The 17,427-nt window shown below is 45.5% G+C and overlaps 1 protein-coding gene across 1 annotated transcript; it reads left to right on the plus strand.

The window, feature by feature from the left end:
* Positions 1-3,188: 3,188 nt before the first annotated feature.
* LOC121350502 (tRNA N(3)-methylcytidine methyltransferase METTL2-like) lies at positions 3,189-16,819 on the plus strand. Its single transcript, XM_041461878.1, has 9 exons — positions 3,189-3,335; positions 4,841-4,932; positions 8,676-9,037; positions 10,942-10,991; positions 11,555-11,615; positions 12,803-12,942; positions 13,687-13,793; positions 13,989-14,054; positions 15,341-16,819. Exons 1-9 carry the CDS (start codon positions 3,247-3,249, stop codon positions 15,490-15,492), a joined length of 1,119 nt encoding a protein of 372 aa, XP_041317812.1. The 5' UTR covers positions 3,189-3,246; the 3' UTR covers positions 15,493-16,819.
* Positions 16,820-17,427: the final 608 nt, after the last annotated feature.

Consider the following 17,427-nt stretch of genomic DNA (forward strand, 5'->3'; position numbering starts at 1 on the left):
TCTGGCGTGGGACACACATGCACTCAACACAGCTTAAATTCTCTCTACTTCTGCACTCCCCTTCATCTTGGGCTGAATTTTTGCTTTGCATTAAATGGCAGAGAAGCACAGTGTGAACTCTGTATGTCTCAGCAATGCCATCCCTCAGTGGGGCATAGGAGAAAGGGCTGTGTCTGTATGCTTGGTGGAGCATTGAAGGAAGTGATAGGTTATGAATGGCCATGGAAAGGTAATTTAATCTTCCTTGGCCTCAGCACCCAACCCTGCTGGGAGGGAGGGAGTTTCATTGCATTATTGTGGCTACATTTCTTCAGATCCTGAGATGGAAGGAGTGGGTGAAAGGCAAAGGAGTCACTATTATTATTATTAATAACCTCTTTCTGGCAAGTCTTTCTGTGCTGACTGCCAGCAGGCAGGGCAGTTTTCCAACACTTTCTTGTTACAAAGAGCACAACCATTGTGGATAATCTGGGCTTTGACCTGGTCACAGAGGAGACTCATTTGACCACAGAGCCATGGTGTCAAGTCTGGATTCTGTGGATGGAGTCTCTCCAGCTGCCCTTTTGCTGTCACTCTCAAAGCCTGAAATCTCCCTGGAGTGCTGGCAACACTCCCTGTTCCACTCAAACATTGCCTGGGCACTTACCTAGGGCACAAGGGTGACACCTTGTGTCACCCCAACTCCATCCTGGGCTCCACAGCCAGCAGGGTTCACCCGACCAGCAAGGAAAGCTGGAAGCCTTAGGACAGAGGAAGGTAAGGCTAGGTATTTACAGTCTTTTTCCTTGGAAGAAACCTAGAAATCTTTGGAAACCAACAGATCAGTTAAAAGCCTCCTGCATGCCTGTGCTGGTGCATGTCAGATGACAAGGATGTGATTTTAACATGAGGCAATTGGTTCCCTTAAAATATTGCAGTGGTTCCCACCCACATGGGATAAACATGGAAGCAAGTCTCTGGTGGTGAGGGACTGACGGCTCCTCCAGCAGTAAAATCATCCTCTCCTGTCTCAGCAGGGTCTAATACTTTATTTTTGTACCTCCAGGTGCCACAGAAGCATCATGCTATGGTGGGGATTTCCGCCCCTGGATTTAGTCCAGACTCTCACTTTTTCCCTTTTTCCAGTTTGTTTCAGATGTTCCTGGCTACAAGAGCAGAGGCCAAGCTCTTCCTTTACCAGATGGAACACAGAAAGAGTCAACCTTCACTTTTCTGGCTAATGATAAACTGCAGGGAATTGTCCTCCCTGCCAGATACCTAACCAGCAGTGTGACAAATAGGGATGGATCCCCATGGCATAACTTGTCCAGATCTTCTCAAGGCTGCTGGGATCTCTGCTCCCTTTGAGCTCTGTGAAAGCAGGACAAGGCTCAGTCACAGCTCTAACCACGCTCCTCCTCTTCAGCCTATAGGAAAAATTACTTGGGTAGCTACAAGCAGAGGAATCCTCCACCTCAAAGTACTTGGGAAATGGGTGGAGTTCGCAACTCCACACCAGGAGAATTGTTTCAGATTATCAGGTGAGTTGCCTCTGTAGGACACAGAGGGAAGTGCCCCTCCCTGCTGGGGTATTTGTGCCTTATATAACAACATACACAAAACACGGGGGCCCCAAGAGGAGATTTCCAGAAAAGCTTTATATTTGGTTGCACATCCAGAAGCATCTGCATGGCTGCCATCTGCTCTGCAAAGGCACTGCTGGAAGTGCCACCACGGGCATGTCACACCCCTGTGCAGTTTAAACTCCCCAGGTACCAGGTCCCTCCAAAGCCTGGGTGCAGCAGCTGGTGCTGAGTGGGGCTGGGCTGTTTCACAAGCCAATGTCTCTCACTTTTGTCTTCTGGTTGTCACCTGCAGGAGTTCAGGGACAGCACCAGCCAGTGTGGATGGATGGATGGAGACTCCCTCAAGTGTTGCAGAAAGAAGCCCCACAAAATTTGGAAAGTCACCCTGTGCCTCCCTTTGCATGCTATGAACCAAATTACAGAATCACAGAGTGGTTTGTAGGGACTTTAAAGCCCATCCAGTCCCACCCCTGCCATGGACGGGGCACCTTCACTACACCAGGCTGCTCCAAGCCCCATCCAGCCTGGCCTGGGCACTACCAGGGATCCAGGGGCAGCCACAGCTGCTCTGGGCACCCTGTGCCAGGGCCTGCCCACCCTCCCAGGGAAGAATTTCGTACAATATCCCATCTAACCCTGCCCCCTGTCAGTGTGAAGCCATTCCCCCTTGTCCTGTGACTCTAGGCCCTTGTAAAAAAGTCTCTCTCCATCTTTTTTGGAGACTTCCCTCAGGTAATGGAAAGGGCCAGTTAGGTCAGCCTAGAGCTTCTCATCTCCAGGCTGAACAATCCCAACTTTCTTAGTTTTTCCTTGTACAAGAGGTGTTCTATCCTTCTGATCATCCTGGTGGCCTCCTCAAATTCTGTCCTTCTTCCTTCATCTTCCCTCCCTCTTCCCAGAAGGCCAAATAAATAAATATCTAAAGGGGTGCTGAGAAGATGGAGCTGGACTCTGCTCAGAGGTGCTGAGCAATAGGACAAGAGGCTACAGGCACAAACTGATGCCCAGGAAGTTCCACCTGAACATGCACAAGAACTTCATCATTGTGCAGTGACCAAGCACTGGAAGAGATTGCCCAGAGGTGTGGAGCTTTCATTGTTGGAGACATTGGAGAACTGTCGGGAGGCAGTCCTGGGCAATCCATTCAAATCCTTTGAATTTAAACCCATTACACCTCGTTGTAAGAGGACAGGGGAGAATGGGTTCAATTTGAAAGAGCAGGGTTAGCTGGGATATTGGGAATTAGGAATTGTTCCCTGGCAGGGTGGGCAGTGGCTGCCCCTGGATCCCTGGCAGTGTCCAAGGGCAGGCTGGACAGGACTTGGAGCAACCTAGGCTAGCGGAAGGTGTCCCTGCCATGGCAGGGGTGGCACTGGGCGCTCTCCCAGTTCCTTCCCACCCAAACCATTCTGGGACTCTGCACCATGTGCTCTGGAATGACCCTACTGGAGCAGGAGGGCTGGACCAGAGGAAGCCCTGTGGTCCCTTCCAGCCTGTCCCATTCCGGAACTCCCTGAAATGCGAGACAAACTCCACAAAAGCCCTTTTCGGGCCCCTTCCCCCACATTTTCCGGCGGGAACGGCTCATCTGACCACCCCTCGCACGTGACCGCCGCCCGCAGTCCTCCTTCGGGTCGGACCGCGCAGGGCTACTTCCGCTTCCGGCGCTGGCCGGACCGTCATGGCGGCGCCCAGCGAGACAGGGGAGCGGCGGCCTTTCGGGAGGCGTCTCCTCACCGACCCCGCCCGGCTTTTCCAGCACAACGCCTGGTGCGTGAGGGCTGCCGCCGCTGCCCGCTCTAGATCCCCGTGAGCCGCCCGGGGTTCTGCTGCCCTGTGGTGCCGGCCCGCGCCCGGCGGTGGGGTGGGGGTGGCCGGGGCGGGCTCGCCGTCTGCTCTCCGATTTGCGGTGTCTGTAGCCAAGCGCTGTGTAATGGGCCAGTCCCAACGTGCCCACTCGCTCTCACAGAGCCCTTACCGCGGTGACCTCCCTCTTCTCCGGGCGCGCCTCGAGAGACACCCTCAGGCCGAGGGAGCGGTGGGTGTAGGGCTGGCGACAGCGAGTGCAGGCCGGGCGGGGACCGGCTTCCCCGGGCAGGGCACTGCCCTGTGTGGTCGGTGCTGGTCCCCGAGGTTCCTGAGCACTTGGAACTGCTCCCTGCGGGGTTCTGAGCCTTGGGGACTGATCATCTGGGGGCTCCTGAACCTTTGGGATTGATCCCCAGGGTTCTGAATCTTCAGGACTGATCAACAGGGAATTCTGAGCCACTCTCAACCTCTCCTGAAGCAGTAGCATTCCTCGGGCTCCTGTGGTTGTAGCAATTGTTTTGTTGCTGTGGTTAGTAAATGTAAATTGCCTGCTGTCAGAAACCCATAACCTGTCATTCCTCCAGTAAGGTGGTGCCAAGTGTGTGCTTGGAATAGGAGCTCTTTATTTAGATACAGAAGTTGTTTTAAGCCAGTTAAACCAAAAGCCAGTTAAATCCAAATTCTCTTATTTGCTGGGTATTTTTGCATTTTTGGGGTAAATAGATCCACTTTTGGTCTCTGGCTGTTATACCGTGTTAAGAATCGAGTGTGTTTAATTTGTAATTAAGTAACATTTATATGTGTTAGCCTGTCATTCTTTCTGAGACTGTTCTATGCAAAAGGTATGTTACAAAAGCATATATTTAGTTTTCCTGTTGAAATTCTTAGTAATCTGTTTTTTTCATGGACTTAATATTTAAGCCTTTGTTTTGTAAGTTAAAATCAGAAGACTGATTCCTTTTGAGACAAGAACTGCTTCTTGGGTCTTGTATTCTGCTTTTCATTGACTTGTTTTAATGAAAAGAGGTCAAGTGAATCCCTTGAATGATTGCATAGCTGTGTATGTGCATTGATGTTATTAATAATTCTTAATGCTTTAAAACTTCACTTAATTTTCTCATACTTTGATTTAATTTAACAGTTACCTTCCAAATAACCCAACTGCCTTTTTATGTTTTCACTTGAGAAAGATGTAGTTTTGTGCTGAGTGCCCTCATGGTTTTAGCAAGGATCTATTCCCTTTAAATTTAACTGAGCATCCAAAATGGGTCAGGTTTAGGATCCCTTCTGTTTGCAATTCCATGAGTTCCTTCAGGACTAGGACCTGCACATACTTACTAGGCTGTTGTGCTGGTGCTGGGCTGGAATTGGGGATCACATCTGCACCCCTGTCCATTTGGAGGGCTCTCCAGACCTTTCTCTTTCCTTCCATGCTTAGCTCTAGCTCATCTTATTTTTCACAACAGGGATAATGTGGAATGGTCAGAAGAGCAGGAAGCCAATGCCAGGAGTAAAGTTCAAGAGAACAGCTCACAACTGTTGCCACCAGATAAACAAGGTACTTTTGGAGAGTGTCCTCATGCGAGTCTTGGCTTTGTGTCAGGAATGGAACAGTCTGGCTACAGCCACATCAGAACATCATCATTTCCTCCCTTCCCCCTCTCCCAGTCACTCAGAAGGCTTTAACACATGTGTGATAGTGGGAAATTGAGGAGGAGGAACCTTTCTGTTCTTAATTTATCTCTCTGTGACTCTTCCACCTTCACTAGAGACTCCTGCTGGTTGGGAGGAGTCACATTGGGTTGAGCTTCTCTGTCATGTTGTGTTAAACACTTGTTAGTGTTCGTTGTCAACAAACCTCTTTGAGTGTAGAGTTGTTGCCTCTGCTTATTTTTGCTCTTTAAAGCTTAACTGCTAGTAGTTAATCTCTTTTTGCTGACTTGCTGTGGAGTAAGCCCTGATCCAAGCTGATTTTCTCTTTCAAGGGTCTGATAAAAGTAGTTTCCATATCTGTCTCTACAAAGTAAACAAACCACATGAGAGCAATTTCATCAGAGAAAGAAAAATTATTTTATCTTGATTGTTTATCCTCAGATAGACAGCAAAGGGATTCCAAAGTTTTTATTTTGTATAGTTTAAAGGATATTTAGCAATCCAAAATGCGGAGCTTAATTGTCTCTGAATCATGCTCAAGGTGCTCGGTCTTTGGTTAAGTCAGGGCTGAAGCCATTCTGAGATGGTTAATAATGCATTTTCTCCACACCTGGTAGAGATCATCCAGTCCCTCAAATGTTGGTGAAATGATTCTTTGGTGTGATAAGAAACTTGTCTGATGATGATCTTGTTATACCCTGCTGAGCTCTAGGGTGTATCTGCTCCTTTTGTTCAAATTAAATCGAGTGTGTCACCCGTAAGATGATGCTGAGCACTACTGGAACTATTGAGACACTTCCATATAGCTTCCAGTTCACAATAGCAAATTTAATTACACCAAAGAGTAACCCTCCTAATTTCTTGGACTCTTAGAGGTATCCAGCAGTTTTCCATTGTGATGCCCATTGTGTTGAGCTCATTTTAAAATCTGGTTAGCATTAAAGGGTGCTGTCTGTCATGCTTTGAGAACCTATATACAACTAGGAAATTGTGGAGCAATTTGCTGTTGGAGCCGTTTGTCAGAGCTCCATGATGTATTTCCCAGACTGAACAATGGAGGCCAGTCAAATGTTGATGGTTGCTATTCACTGGGAAGCATGTGGAGACAATGGGATGGCTGGAAAGTAGGGAAAGCAGCCCAGGCAAATATGCCTGAAGGGTCTGGTAGTTTGAGAATCAGGATGTCCAAGGAGAAGAACAAAGGCAGAATATTGGTCATTATGGCTGTATTATTCTGTGGACTACGTGGGGATGTCAGGATTTGTTCTGAAGAAGGAGGGAAGCTCTGTGGGTATGTGGAAGATGTCTCCTGTCTGAGAAAAGAAAGAGAAAGAAATCCAAGTTTCTTGGTTTCCTTTTCAGGCTCCATAATTAGCCCCCTTGCAATTCAGGAGGTCCCTGATTCTCTTCTGGTCTTTTTGAACTGTTACTTTTGTTTGCTCTTCTTTTGCAGAGTGAAGGGGTGAGTATGGTCTTGTCTTTGGGGGTGTGCTTACAAAGGTGAGCAGGAAGTCAGGACTCCTTATCAAGAAAGTCTCTGGAGGAATCTGGCTTGCACACCGATGGCACTGTGAGCTAATACCCCAAAAAGGGCCTGAAACAAATATGATGTGAACTTTGCTGGCAGGAAATCTTTCTGAAAAATTAACATGGTCATATTTTTGCTTAAATCTGTTTCTTGTATGATCTTTGTCAGCTGGTCCTTGATTTTTTTGTATTTATATTGTTACTGACCCCTTATTCAGGGCTTTGAAAACAGCAGGCTCCAAGGTAAATGAGCTTTAACTAAAGCTTCCCCACATGTGGTTTGGAGTATGACAGCTCTTCAATAGCATCCAACAGAATTTCACACTAATGTAACAAAGGAAGAGTACAGTGTCTTCTTCACGAGTGTAATGTGACAAAAATATGTGCAATCCAAAATGGCTGGGCTGGAATTTTGTCCCAGTATCTCAAGTAAGCATTCCACAGCAGTCAGGCTGTCATGGGATTGTTGGAGATGAGCAGGAATCAGGATCTGTATTTTTGTTAGGTGAAAGAGCGTTTCAGCCTCAGAAGCCTTGCATATTCTTGCTAGTACATGGGAGAAAGTTCAGGATAGAGTGTGCAAGGATTTGGATCAATAGCGCTTCTTCCAGCATCAGCAGTCATTGACTTCTTCCATGCAAATAGTGAGCTGACCTGGCCCTGCTCACTGTGACCTACAGTGAGATCATGGCACAAATTTACTGCTTGTGTCTAATACTAGACATTAAATTTCCTTCGCCTTGGTGTTTAAGAGCCAGGCTTCTTAAAAGGAGAAAATCTTTGTAGTTGAGGTAAAGAGATTATTTTTTTATATAGCACTTTGTGCTGCAGGGATAGATCCTACTAAAAATAGACATATGACTGATTAGTGCTTCTTTGTTAAAGCCATTTTTGTCTATATTTGGCTGAAGCTAATATTTTTCAGGTGTTCTGCGTTCATTTTACCGCCTCACTTTGAAACAGTTTTATGTTCTTCAGGAAGACTAATAAATAAACAGCAGTTCAGCTAATAATGCCCTCCAATCATTTTTATTCAGTGATACACTTGTTGCCATCCAAAGACGGTTGAGGAATTAGTTGTTATTGGCATGCAAGTAGGACTTCTGGCCATGGATGTTAATGCCTGTAGGTGATTTCAAGCACAGGATGCTATAATTAGGCGTTAATTCCCAGCACAGAGAACTCATCACATTGATGAAATCATAGAAAGTCACTTGGATTTGTAGCTTCCCTTGGAAGAAATAGTTTCCCCAGATTGTACTTGATCTGAAATCTGTGGAAGTGTGTAGAAATAAGTTTGCAGGTGACTCAAATTTCAGTCAATCATGGTTTTGTAAGAGCTATTCCAGCTCCCTGTAATACTTCTCTTGCTCCTGGAATGAACCATTTGATGTAAAAGTGCTGCTGCTCAAATTAATTCTGTTCATCTTTAGCCTCTCCACCTTAGCTCCCCACTGGTACTTTAATGCAGTGGTCACTGTTGATTCCCCTCTTTTGTTTTAGTTCATAAATGGGTGATGCTCTGACACGCATAGAACTATGGAAAGCAAAGTTATCTGGACTGGACTCCAGCGAAATGTGGGAAACATGTTACCTGCAGGATTGCATAAATTCTGACTGAGCTTCCTGCCAGGCCTGGAGAGTTGACTCATTTTTCAGTTTCTCCACCTGAAAACAAGAGCAGTGTGTTGGACAGGAGCTTTCAGCTCTGGGCAGCTCTCAGAAAATTCCTTAGGAGTTGTGCTTTACACTTAACGTCACCAGGCTCCAAATTAATTGTTCCAGTGAGCTGAACAAATCAGTGTTAGAGACGGAAGTAAAACCTGGATTTCTTTAATCCAGTCTCCTTCAAAGAGACTTTTTCTGTTGCCAGCTTCCTTTAAATCCTACCAGGAGGCAGCTTCCTCTTCTCTCTTTTCCCTTTTTAAGTCCTACAAAGTGACTGTGAAGGGCATAGGCTGAGTGTTTGTGTGGGATTGCAAATTTAAATAAAGGTGATTTTCAGTCAATAATGTCACTTATTGCAGGAGGTTGGTGCATAGATACCTGCAGTGATCCCTCACTCTCTGAACTGATAAACCCTGATTTGATGCCTGGTGATGTTTTTGCTTGTGTTCACAGAGGAATATGAGGTGAATGCTAAGAAATACTGGGATGACTTCTATAAAATCCACGAAAATGGCTTCTTCAAGGACAGGCACTGGCTGTTCACTGAATTTCCTGAGCTGGCACCTCACAGGAACTCAAGCCAAAATGGAGATTCTGTGCATGGATTTAGTGACACAGAAGAATCCAAAAATGAAGGGCTGGGAAGCTGTGAAAATGGCCATTGCTCATTGGGAACCAAGACAGAGAGTCAGTTAAACCTGATAAAAAGCCCACCTGGAGGCCACACAGAGGAGCTGGCTGCACAGAAAGACAGTGAGCTGAGTCAGTGTGATGGGCGTTACCCAGGATCAGCTGCATCTTACCGTATATTAGAGGTAAGAGCTGTAAATCAAAGTCACACATCAAAGCCTCCCTTGTGTCAGTGTGACTGGGACATAAAAACGTGTGTCGCTGCCAACGAGCAAGGGAGTGGATGATTGCCTTCAGTCAGTAAAATGCAAAAATCAGAGGGTAGTTTAGAGCTGAACTAAATCTGTTGGGATTCTCTTGGTTCAGACTCTGAATTAGCAGAGCACAAGGACCATAAGAAGTTTACAAGTTTAAAAGCCAAACTATTGCTATCAGATATTCAAACAAGCATTTAAAAGTCATCTTTTGACTTCTGCTCTGTATAAAGCTTTCCCTTGTGTCCTGGTTCAGGGCAAATCTGAGAGGAAACTTCCAAAGGGGTCTTTCTAGAAAGCAGATTCAAGTGGTCCCTCCCCCATCTGGTTCAGGAAAATACTTCCTTGGAGAAAAGTGGAAAAAACCTGCTTATTTAACAAGCAAAGGATTCACAGGCATAAAAAATGAATAGTATTAAACCATAAAACCTCTTGCTGTTCTGAAGAGATGGCAACTTCAGAAAGCCCCTGTTGTGGGGTGTAGCTTGGCTCACTCAGGCTGTTATCAGTCCCTCCGGCGCTGGAGTGCTGCGTCCCAGGCCCCAGTGGGCACCAGGTGTGAGCTCCTGGTGTTCTTCTGGGGTTTTAGTCTGGAGCATGGTGGATCAGTTCTGAGGAAAAGAAAAACCACAGTCCAGGGAACCTTGCTACCTCAGCTAGCTAATCACTAAAAGTAAAGCAGAGTTCTTGCCCGCTGTCTGTCTTGCAGACAGCACAATCTTTGAGAAGGAATACAGAGTGGGGGGAAGCAAATACAGTTTCTGCAAACAAGCTGCACACTTCTTCACTCCCCCTTCGCTCTTGGAACCAGTCTTAAAGATGCAGAACTTACTATCCAGCATAAACAGAACTGACAAACAGGGATACAAGCATCATATAGTCACCCTAGGACACCTTGTCATTATCTTCTGCATGTTTGTGCTGACTCCTCTTTGCCTTGGGAGGTGTGAAACAGAGCAGTGAAGCCAAGAATGTAAAGATGGTCTTGGGTTTGTTCCTTAGGGCCGTTGTGATAACAGGGAATCCCAAACTGATACAGGCTTTGTCCCAGAGAAGTTTGTGGCAGTTATAAGTATTGGACTGCTGACAGCTGGTTGTGACCTTCTGCTCTGCCACTTCTAGTTGTTCACTGTAGATATTACTGGATTTGTTTAATACTTACTATTATCTGAAAGTCCTGCCTTTCCAGGGAGAGTTAGTATGAACTGTCCTGATTTTTGAATTTGACACTTTTAAGATTTTCTCAGACTTCGGTGTTCTCAACGTGGGTTTCCTATCTCACCTGAGCACTTTAACTAACATCTGTCACTGCAAACCCTCTGTGGTGTTTTCTGCTCAGTCTATTTCAATTGTACTGATTATTTAAACATTCAGAGGCAAATTCCCTAAACCCAGTTGTGTGAGCCATCATCTCTTCAAATGGGAACAAGCAGAAGGAGTGATTAGAGTAAAGCAAACTTAACTTCTCTGTTGCTCTGATTTTCTATGGAAGTGAATGTAACTCATCCATGGCCTTTGCCAGTGCTTCAGTGATTCATACTGGTTGTCATGCTTGGGATTCCAGCAAAAACAGCTTTCAAAAGAGTAACAATGTATAGCTTGTTATTAAGATTTTGACAAGAGCTTGCTTAGTGGCTTTCCATGCATGTAATCCTGTTCCTCAGACCTTAACACGCTCAGATCTTGCATGGACACTTGAGAATGGTCACTGCCACTCTCAGCTTTACTCATGCGTAGCTCTTCGTTACATATCTGTAGAGAGATGATTGAAAATTATCTGCATGTACATGCTGAAGGAATTATTTTCACTGTATACATCTGCTCTGTTCATGCAGGTTGGCTGTGGGGCTGGGAATACAGTCTTCCCAATTTTACAAACCAACAAGTAAGTAGAGACAAGAGGAAATAGCTTCCCACTGCCAGAGGGCAGGGATAAATGGGATATTGGAAAGGAATTGTTCCCTGTGAGGGTGGGCAGGCCCTGGCATGGGTTGCCCAGAAAAGCTGTGGCTGCTGCATTCCTAGAAGTGTCCAAGGCCAGGTTGGACAGGGCTTGGTGCCCCTTGGTCTAGTGGAAGGTGTCCCTGCCCAAACCATTCTGGGATTCTGTGAAGTAATTCTCAGTAGGCTTTTACCTTCATGATATACCAGCCTCTGAAAAACAATTGGAAAAATGTTCCATGACAATCTCAGAGAAAAGCCAAATGCAAATGGTACCTTTGCCACCTGCAGCTTCAGGTTATTGTGTTTTGAGCTTGGAAGCCCTTGGTTTTAGATCCAAAAGAAAAAGGAAGCAGTCAATTCCATATGAAAATAATGGGCATGAAGGAGTAGTGGAATCTACCAGATTTTGCACAAAAACTAAAGCCCAGGATTTCTGGGATTTGTGCATTTGAAACACTCCTAAATTCCTCAATATAAATTATGAGTTTCTTTGATTTATTGCAGTGACCCAGGCCTGTTCGTTTATTGCTGTGATTTTTCTACAACAGCTGTGGATCTTGTCCAGGTAATCTCAGTGGTGACTTATGAAAGTGTGGGAAGTATCTGGGGCCAGTTGCCCATTAACACAAATCTATACCTACTGCCAGTGACTCTCTGGCTGTGCTGGCAGCTTTCTGGTTTTAGCCAGCCCTGGTGCTGACCCTTGCACTGGGAAATCTGGAAAAGGAGCCATCAAAGATTGTAGAAATTAGGGAAGTAAAAGTTCTCAAAATGTCATATTGGCAGCAAACAGGTCAGACAGATTTTCTTCCCCTGTGGCTGGCAGTACTTTTCTCAAGACAGTGTTCTCTTAGTTGAGTAACTTGAAAACAAAATCAAACCTTGAAAACATCCAGGCTATTTTTTAACAGGAACTGAAGCTGGTTTTGGTTTGTGCGTGTTACTGTCACCACAGTTCTGGGAACATGGTCTGATGCTTCTGCACAGGCAGCTGAGGAGGGATCATGTTTGTGGTGTAAGAGGTTGGGATTTAGTCAAAGGACAAATAGCACTGATAAATTTCTGGTCAAGGGAGTACTGAGAATATATGGAGTATCAAATGCAATCAGTCACTTCCTGAAGTGAGAGGGGACCATAGCACCACAGTCAGCATCCATTTTGTCCTCTGTATGTGACACAAGCACTGTTTGTAGAGGCTTCTGCAATCTGTAGCAGCAGCTTTAGAAAAATATGCAACTTCTAAAAGACATCTAAATCTGATTTTTAAGACTGTAACTTTAAGCAACCAAGTTTGATTTTTGGGGTATAGAGAATATCTGCTTGTAGATGAAAGTAATATTGATTTCAATGATGCAGAGAGGTGCCCTGACACTCTCACTTACGTAAAGGTTTCCAATTTATCAGTATAAATCTCTCATTTCTTACCATTGTCAGTGGAAATTCTGACCTTAAAATTGAAACCCTGGATCCAGTTTTGCATTTTTTTCAGTGCTGATTGATTGTAACAAGACCAAAGCTCTTTGTAAATCTCCTGTGTGTAAATATTTTTTCACATTTCACACCTGTTCCTTGCCTGACCAAGGAACATACCTGACACAGAAGTCCAGTGAGACTGAAACAGATCTCTCTACACACCTCTTGATAATGTGAAAGTTAAAATACTCCATATAATACTAATAATCCATATAGTCCAGCTAATACTGAGATCAGGGTCTGCTGCTAATGTTTTTAATTTCTCTCCCTCAAATACAGAACAATGCAGAATATGATTCTTCTCGCTGCTTTGCATTTGTCCATGACCTGTGCAATGACCAAAGTCCTTTCCCAATGCCAGAGGAGAGTCTTGACATTGTTATTCTTATCTTTGTCCTCTCAGCAATTCTCCCAGAGAAGTAAGTTTTAATAATTCCTTCTGATTGCAGAAGATAATTCTTCTACGGCTGGAGTTCTTTAATAATCTCCTATCAAGGAAAATTAAAGTTTGTTCTGTTTGTGGTCCAGTTTTCCATGAAGCCTCAGAAAATGAAATTTGCAGGTATTTGCTGTTGTAACCAATTCTGGCAGAGGACAGGGTGATTTTAAGTGGCTTCAGGTGATCATTGCTGGGGTCACTGTTCTGAACCCCAGCCACACTGAACACTCACTTTGGAAAGTAATCTGCTGGATTTTCAGGCTCAGAGGGTAGATTAATTTTTTACATGGGAGGTGGCAAGAAGGAAGGGTTCAGGTTCAGAAAAAAGGTAAGGAAAGTGCTGCAGTCTTAGTGTGATAACTGTTACAACCTACACTAGTCTCTTTTTCTGTTCCCTTTAGTTTTACTTCACAACACTTCTCTTCAAAGGTTCACTTACTACTTGTTTTGCAGAAACCAGTGAAGATCCTTTTGTAATCAGTAAGAGAGAGCAGTTAATCCCTGCTGTGGCAGGATGTTATCCTTGTAGGGAAAAAAAAAGCAAAATCGGGGAATGTCAAAAAATAGAGGCCAAATAAAATGACTCTGGGAGAGCTCAGAATGCTGCTGGCTTTGGGTAGCTCTTTACGTGAAGTTGAATCATAGAACTTTATTCCATCTTTTTGGAAGGAAACAAACATGATTTTGCAGCCTGTTGAGGGCTCCTGGTTTGTTCTTCTCTCAGGATGCAGTGCATTGTGACCAGACTGAGTCGCCTTCTGAAACCAGGGGGAATGATTTTGTTACGAGATTACGGCCGGTATGATCTCGCCCAACTTCGGTTTAAGAAAGGTATTTCCTTTCCCCTGGGAATTCTTGCCCCATCACTAGTAGATTTTGCCTCTCTGGAGCTGTGTCTGCCCTGTTGGGAGGCAGCTCATTAATTCCGCAAAGCACGGTGCGTGCTGGGGAAGGGCCTGTTGTTGGATGGCAGTTGTTGATTTTTAAGTGATCAGTAGTAACTGTTTATATCTGTCTTGTTCTTAGGTCAATGTCTGTCTGATAACTTCTATGTGAGAGGTGATGGCACCAGAGTCTACTTCTTCACACAAGGTAGGAGGCCAGAAACATGACTCTGACCATCAAAAAACATCCCTCTGACTCGCTTGACCACTTGTCCCTGTGCCCTCCAGATTGGCCACAAGGTCTTTTCAGCCTTTTTCTTGGAGCACTGTGAAATGTTAAGTATCTCCCAATTAAACAGTGACCTGGGCTTGTCAGCTTCTGGTGCAAGCATGGCGTGGTCAATTTCCTTAGTGAAAAATCCTTTAAGAGGAAGACTGGTGTGTTTGCTACCCTGGAGGGGTGGGATTGGAGGAGCTCTCCTTGTATATGGGCTGCAGATGATGGAGAGCGATGGATACCACTTAGCAGAACTTCCCTTAATTTTCCTGCTCTCCTGTAAGGAAATCAGAAGGGCGTGGTTCAGCATGGAGCTGAGGCAGCCCCTCCAGTTCTGCTGCTGCTTGGTGTTAGCAGCAATTGTTATTCTCCCAATTTATCACCGGCTGCACCTCCAGTCCCTCCACTACAGGCACCTGTGCACTGTCAATTCTAGAGCAGTGGCACAACTGTTCCCCACTGCACGAGTCATGTTTGGCACAATAAAAAATTAATGTTTAATACATGTTTGGCGAACATCTCACAATGGAAAGCATCTGATAAAGAAGCACAAGCTGAGACCTGTCAGACTTTTCCTACAGAAACTCCAGACAAACCACGTGCTCTGGGTGTAAGCTCTGCTACTCAGCAGGACTGGGGCACTGTGAGACTTACTTGTCAGGATTACCTGCCAGTGGAATTGTTGAAGCCTCAAGGGCTCTTAGTGCTTTAATTGGGCCCCAACAGGGTGTGGGGTTGAGGGATTTTTTTTTTTCCAAATTTAACCTTAATGAATCCCATCCCCCTCCAGCCTAGGCATCACAGATCTAACTGCCACTATTTAAAAGCATAGGTCTGCTCCTGTTCTTTGCTCTTGTGGACTCTGAAATTCCTCTGGGCGGGGGGAAGGGATGGCTCTGTCCCAGCTTGCCAGAAGATGCTCCTTAATTGGTTACTACAAGCAGTATCCTTATTTGAAACTGCTGTTGTTTCCTTTGTCAAGTCTCTAGTTCTAGATGTACTCCAAATAATTATTTCCTTCTTTGCTAGAAGGAAAAATTGAAAAACTGTGATGTTAAACTCCCCTAGTAAAGTAGTAAAGTCTTGTTTGATCATTTTCCTGCCAGGGTGAGACCGTGGGTTTCCTCTGGCCCATCTTTCAGCTTAGCTTAGCCCTCAGTGTGAGCAGGTATCAGTTAATGAACTGGTCTCCTCAGTGTCCTTCTCTTTGCTTCCAGATGAATTAGATCATCTGTTCACCACAGCTGGGCTGGAAAAAATCCAGAATCTGGTTGATCGGAGATTGCAAGTGAACCGTGGGAAACAGATGACAATGTATCGGGTGTGGATCCAGTGCAAGTACTGCAAACCCCCCACCCTTCAGCCATGAGGCATGTGGACTTTGGGCTGGAGCTTCTTCATCTCCTTCTGGTGACGTGTGTGTGATGCCGTTCTGCACACCCAGGACCTCAGTGCCTTGTACCATGCCTGGCATCACTTCAAGTGAGTTTTGCTAAGGACGAATGCCCTGAGAGTAGAGCAAGCATTTTAGATGTCATAAAATCACAGACTATACTCAGTTGGGAAGGACCTGTGAAGATCAAGTCCAACTCCTGGCCCTGCACAGGACACCCCAACAATCCCACCCTGTGCCTGAAAGCATTGTCCAAACACTCCTTGAGTTCTGGAAGCCTTGGGGCCGTGACCCATTCCCTGAGGAACGTGTTCAGTGCTCAACCAGCCTTTGTGGGAAGAACCTCTTTCTGATATCCAGCCTAACCCTCCCTGGACACAGCTGTAGCCATTTTCTCAAGTCCTGTCCCTGGTCAGGAGAGAGAAGAGATTGGTTCCTGCCGCTCTGCTGTCCCTCAGGAGGATGTTGAAGATCCCAGCGAGGTCTGACCTCAGTGTCCTCTTCTCCATCTGAACAGACCAAGTGCCCTCAGCCAGTCTTCATATGGCTTACCCTCAATGCTCTTCACCATTCTCATGGCCCTTCTCTGGATGGTCTTTAGTAGCTTAATGTCTTTTTTTATATTGTGGTGCCCAAAACTGCCCCCAGCACTTGAGGTGGGGCTGTCCCAAAGCAGAGCAGGACAATCTCCTGCCTGACCAGGAATGCTTTACCTAATGCCCCAGGACACAGATGTCCTTCCTGGCTGCCAGGGCACTGCTGACTCAGGTTCAACTTGCCATGGACCAGGACTCCCAAGTCCCTTCCTGCAGGTGCTCTCAGCCTCATTCCCCAGTCCACCCACACATCCAGGCTTGCCCCTTCCCACGTGCAGAATCCAGCACTTTTCCCTTGTTGAACTTCCCATGATTGGTGATTGCCCAGTTCTCTGATTTGTCAAGGTTTCTCTGAAGGGCCTCTCTGGCCCTGAGAGACTTGCCAGCTCCTCCCAGTTCACTGCAGACAGCAAACTTCCTTAGTATTCCTTCAAGTCCTGCATCCAGGTCTTTAATGTGGATGTTGAAGAGCACAGGCTTGAGAAGGGTGCCCTTTAAATGTCATGCTACTGGTCTGCATTTTAAAAATTATTTATTGTTTTAATCTAAGAGATGGTCACGGTGTCTTACAGCAGCTGAGCAAGTTGAGTAGTGACTTGCTCACACTCTGGATTTCCACATGAAACAGGAGAGCTCTGACCTTATCTCTGTCTTGTGTACTCTTGTCTTGGCAACAAGCATACAAAAGATAAACCTCCTCTTCTCTGCAACTGCTTGCTGATATGAATCCCTTGGCCAGCTCATCTCGTGCAGCTATTTCCCAGTCATTCAGGTACATTGATCTGAGGGCAGGAGCTGAGACTATGTGAGTCTGTGTGTACCAGCTTTCCCCGGATGATTCAAGGTGTGGAGATAACCTGTGGATGCTGCTCTGCCCTCACTGTCCACAAGGATGTCTTCCCAGGGAACCAGCAAACAATAGCTCAGGTGCTATAAATTACTCTCAGGCAGGGTTCAGGTTTTCAAAAGTTTGGTGCTGATGCCAATTTTAGGGCGCCTTCAGAGTGCAGCAGATCAGAAGAAACTAACAGGACCAGGGTTTATAAATAATTACCTGCTTTTCCTACTGGCTGCAGCTTCCAGGTCACAAACTACCCTGCCATTGTGATGTGCTAAACAAAACATGAGACACTTTCTTTAATCTGAAATCTCCAGGAGGTTTAATTTTTGCACTCTTGTTTAATTTCTTAAGAGGAAGCCAACGTGGCTTTCAGAAGGTATTCCCCTGTCTTTTGACAGCAAATACCTTTTATCTCAGCTTGTTTTCCTCAGTTATTTTTGCGGTGTGGTATGACAGGTATTGGAATCAGTTTTG

The sequence above is a fragment of the Pyrgilauda ruficollis genome, unplaced genomic scaffold, assembly GCF_017590135.1.
Source record: "Pyrgilauda ruficollis isolate IOZ18807 unplaced genomic scaffold, ASM1759013v1 scaffold157, whole genome shotgun sequence".
In the NCBI taxonomy this organism is placed as follows: domain Eukaryota; kingdom Metazoa; phylum Chordata; class Aves; order Passeriformes; family Passeridae; genus Pyrgilauda; species Pyrgilauda ruficollis.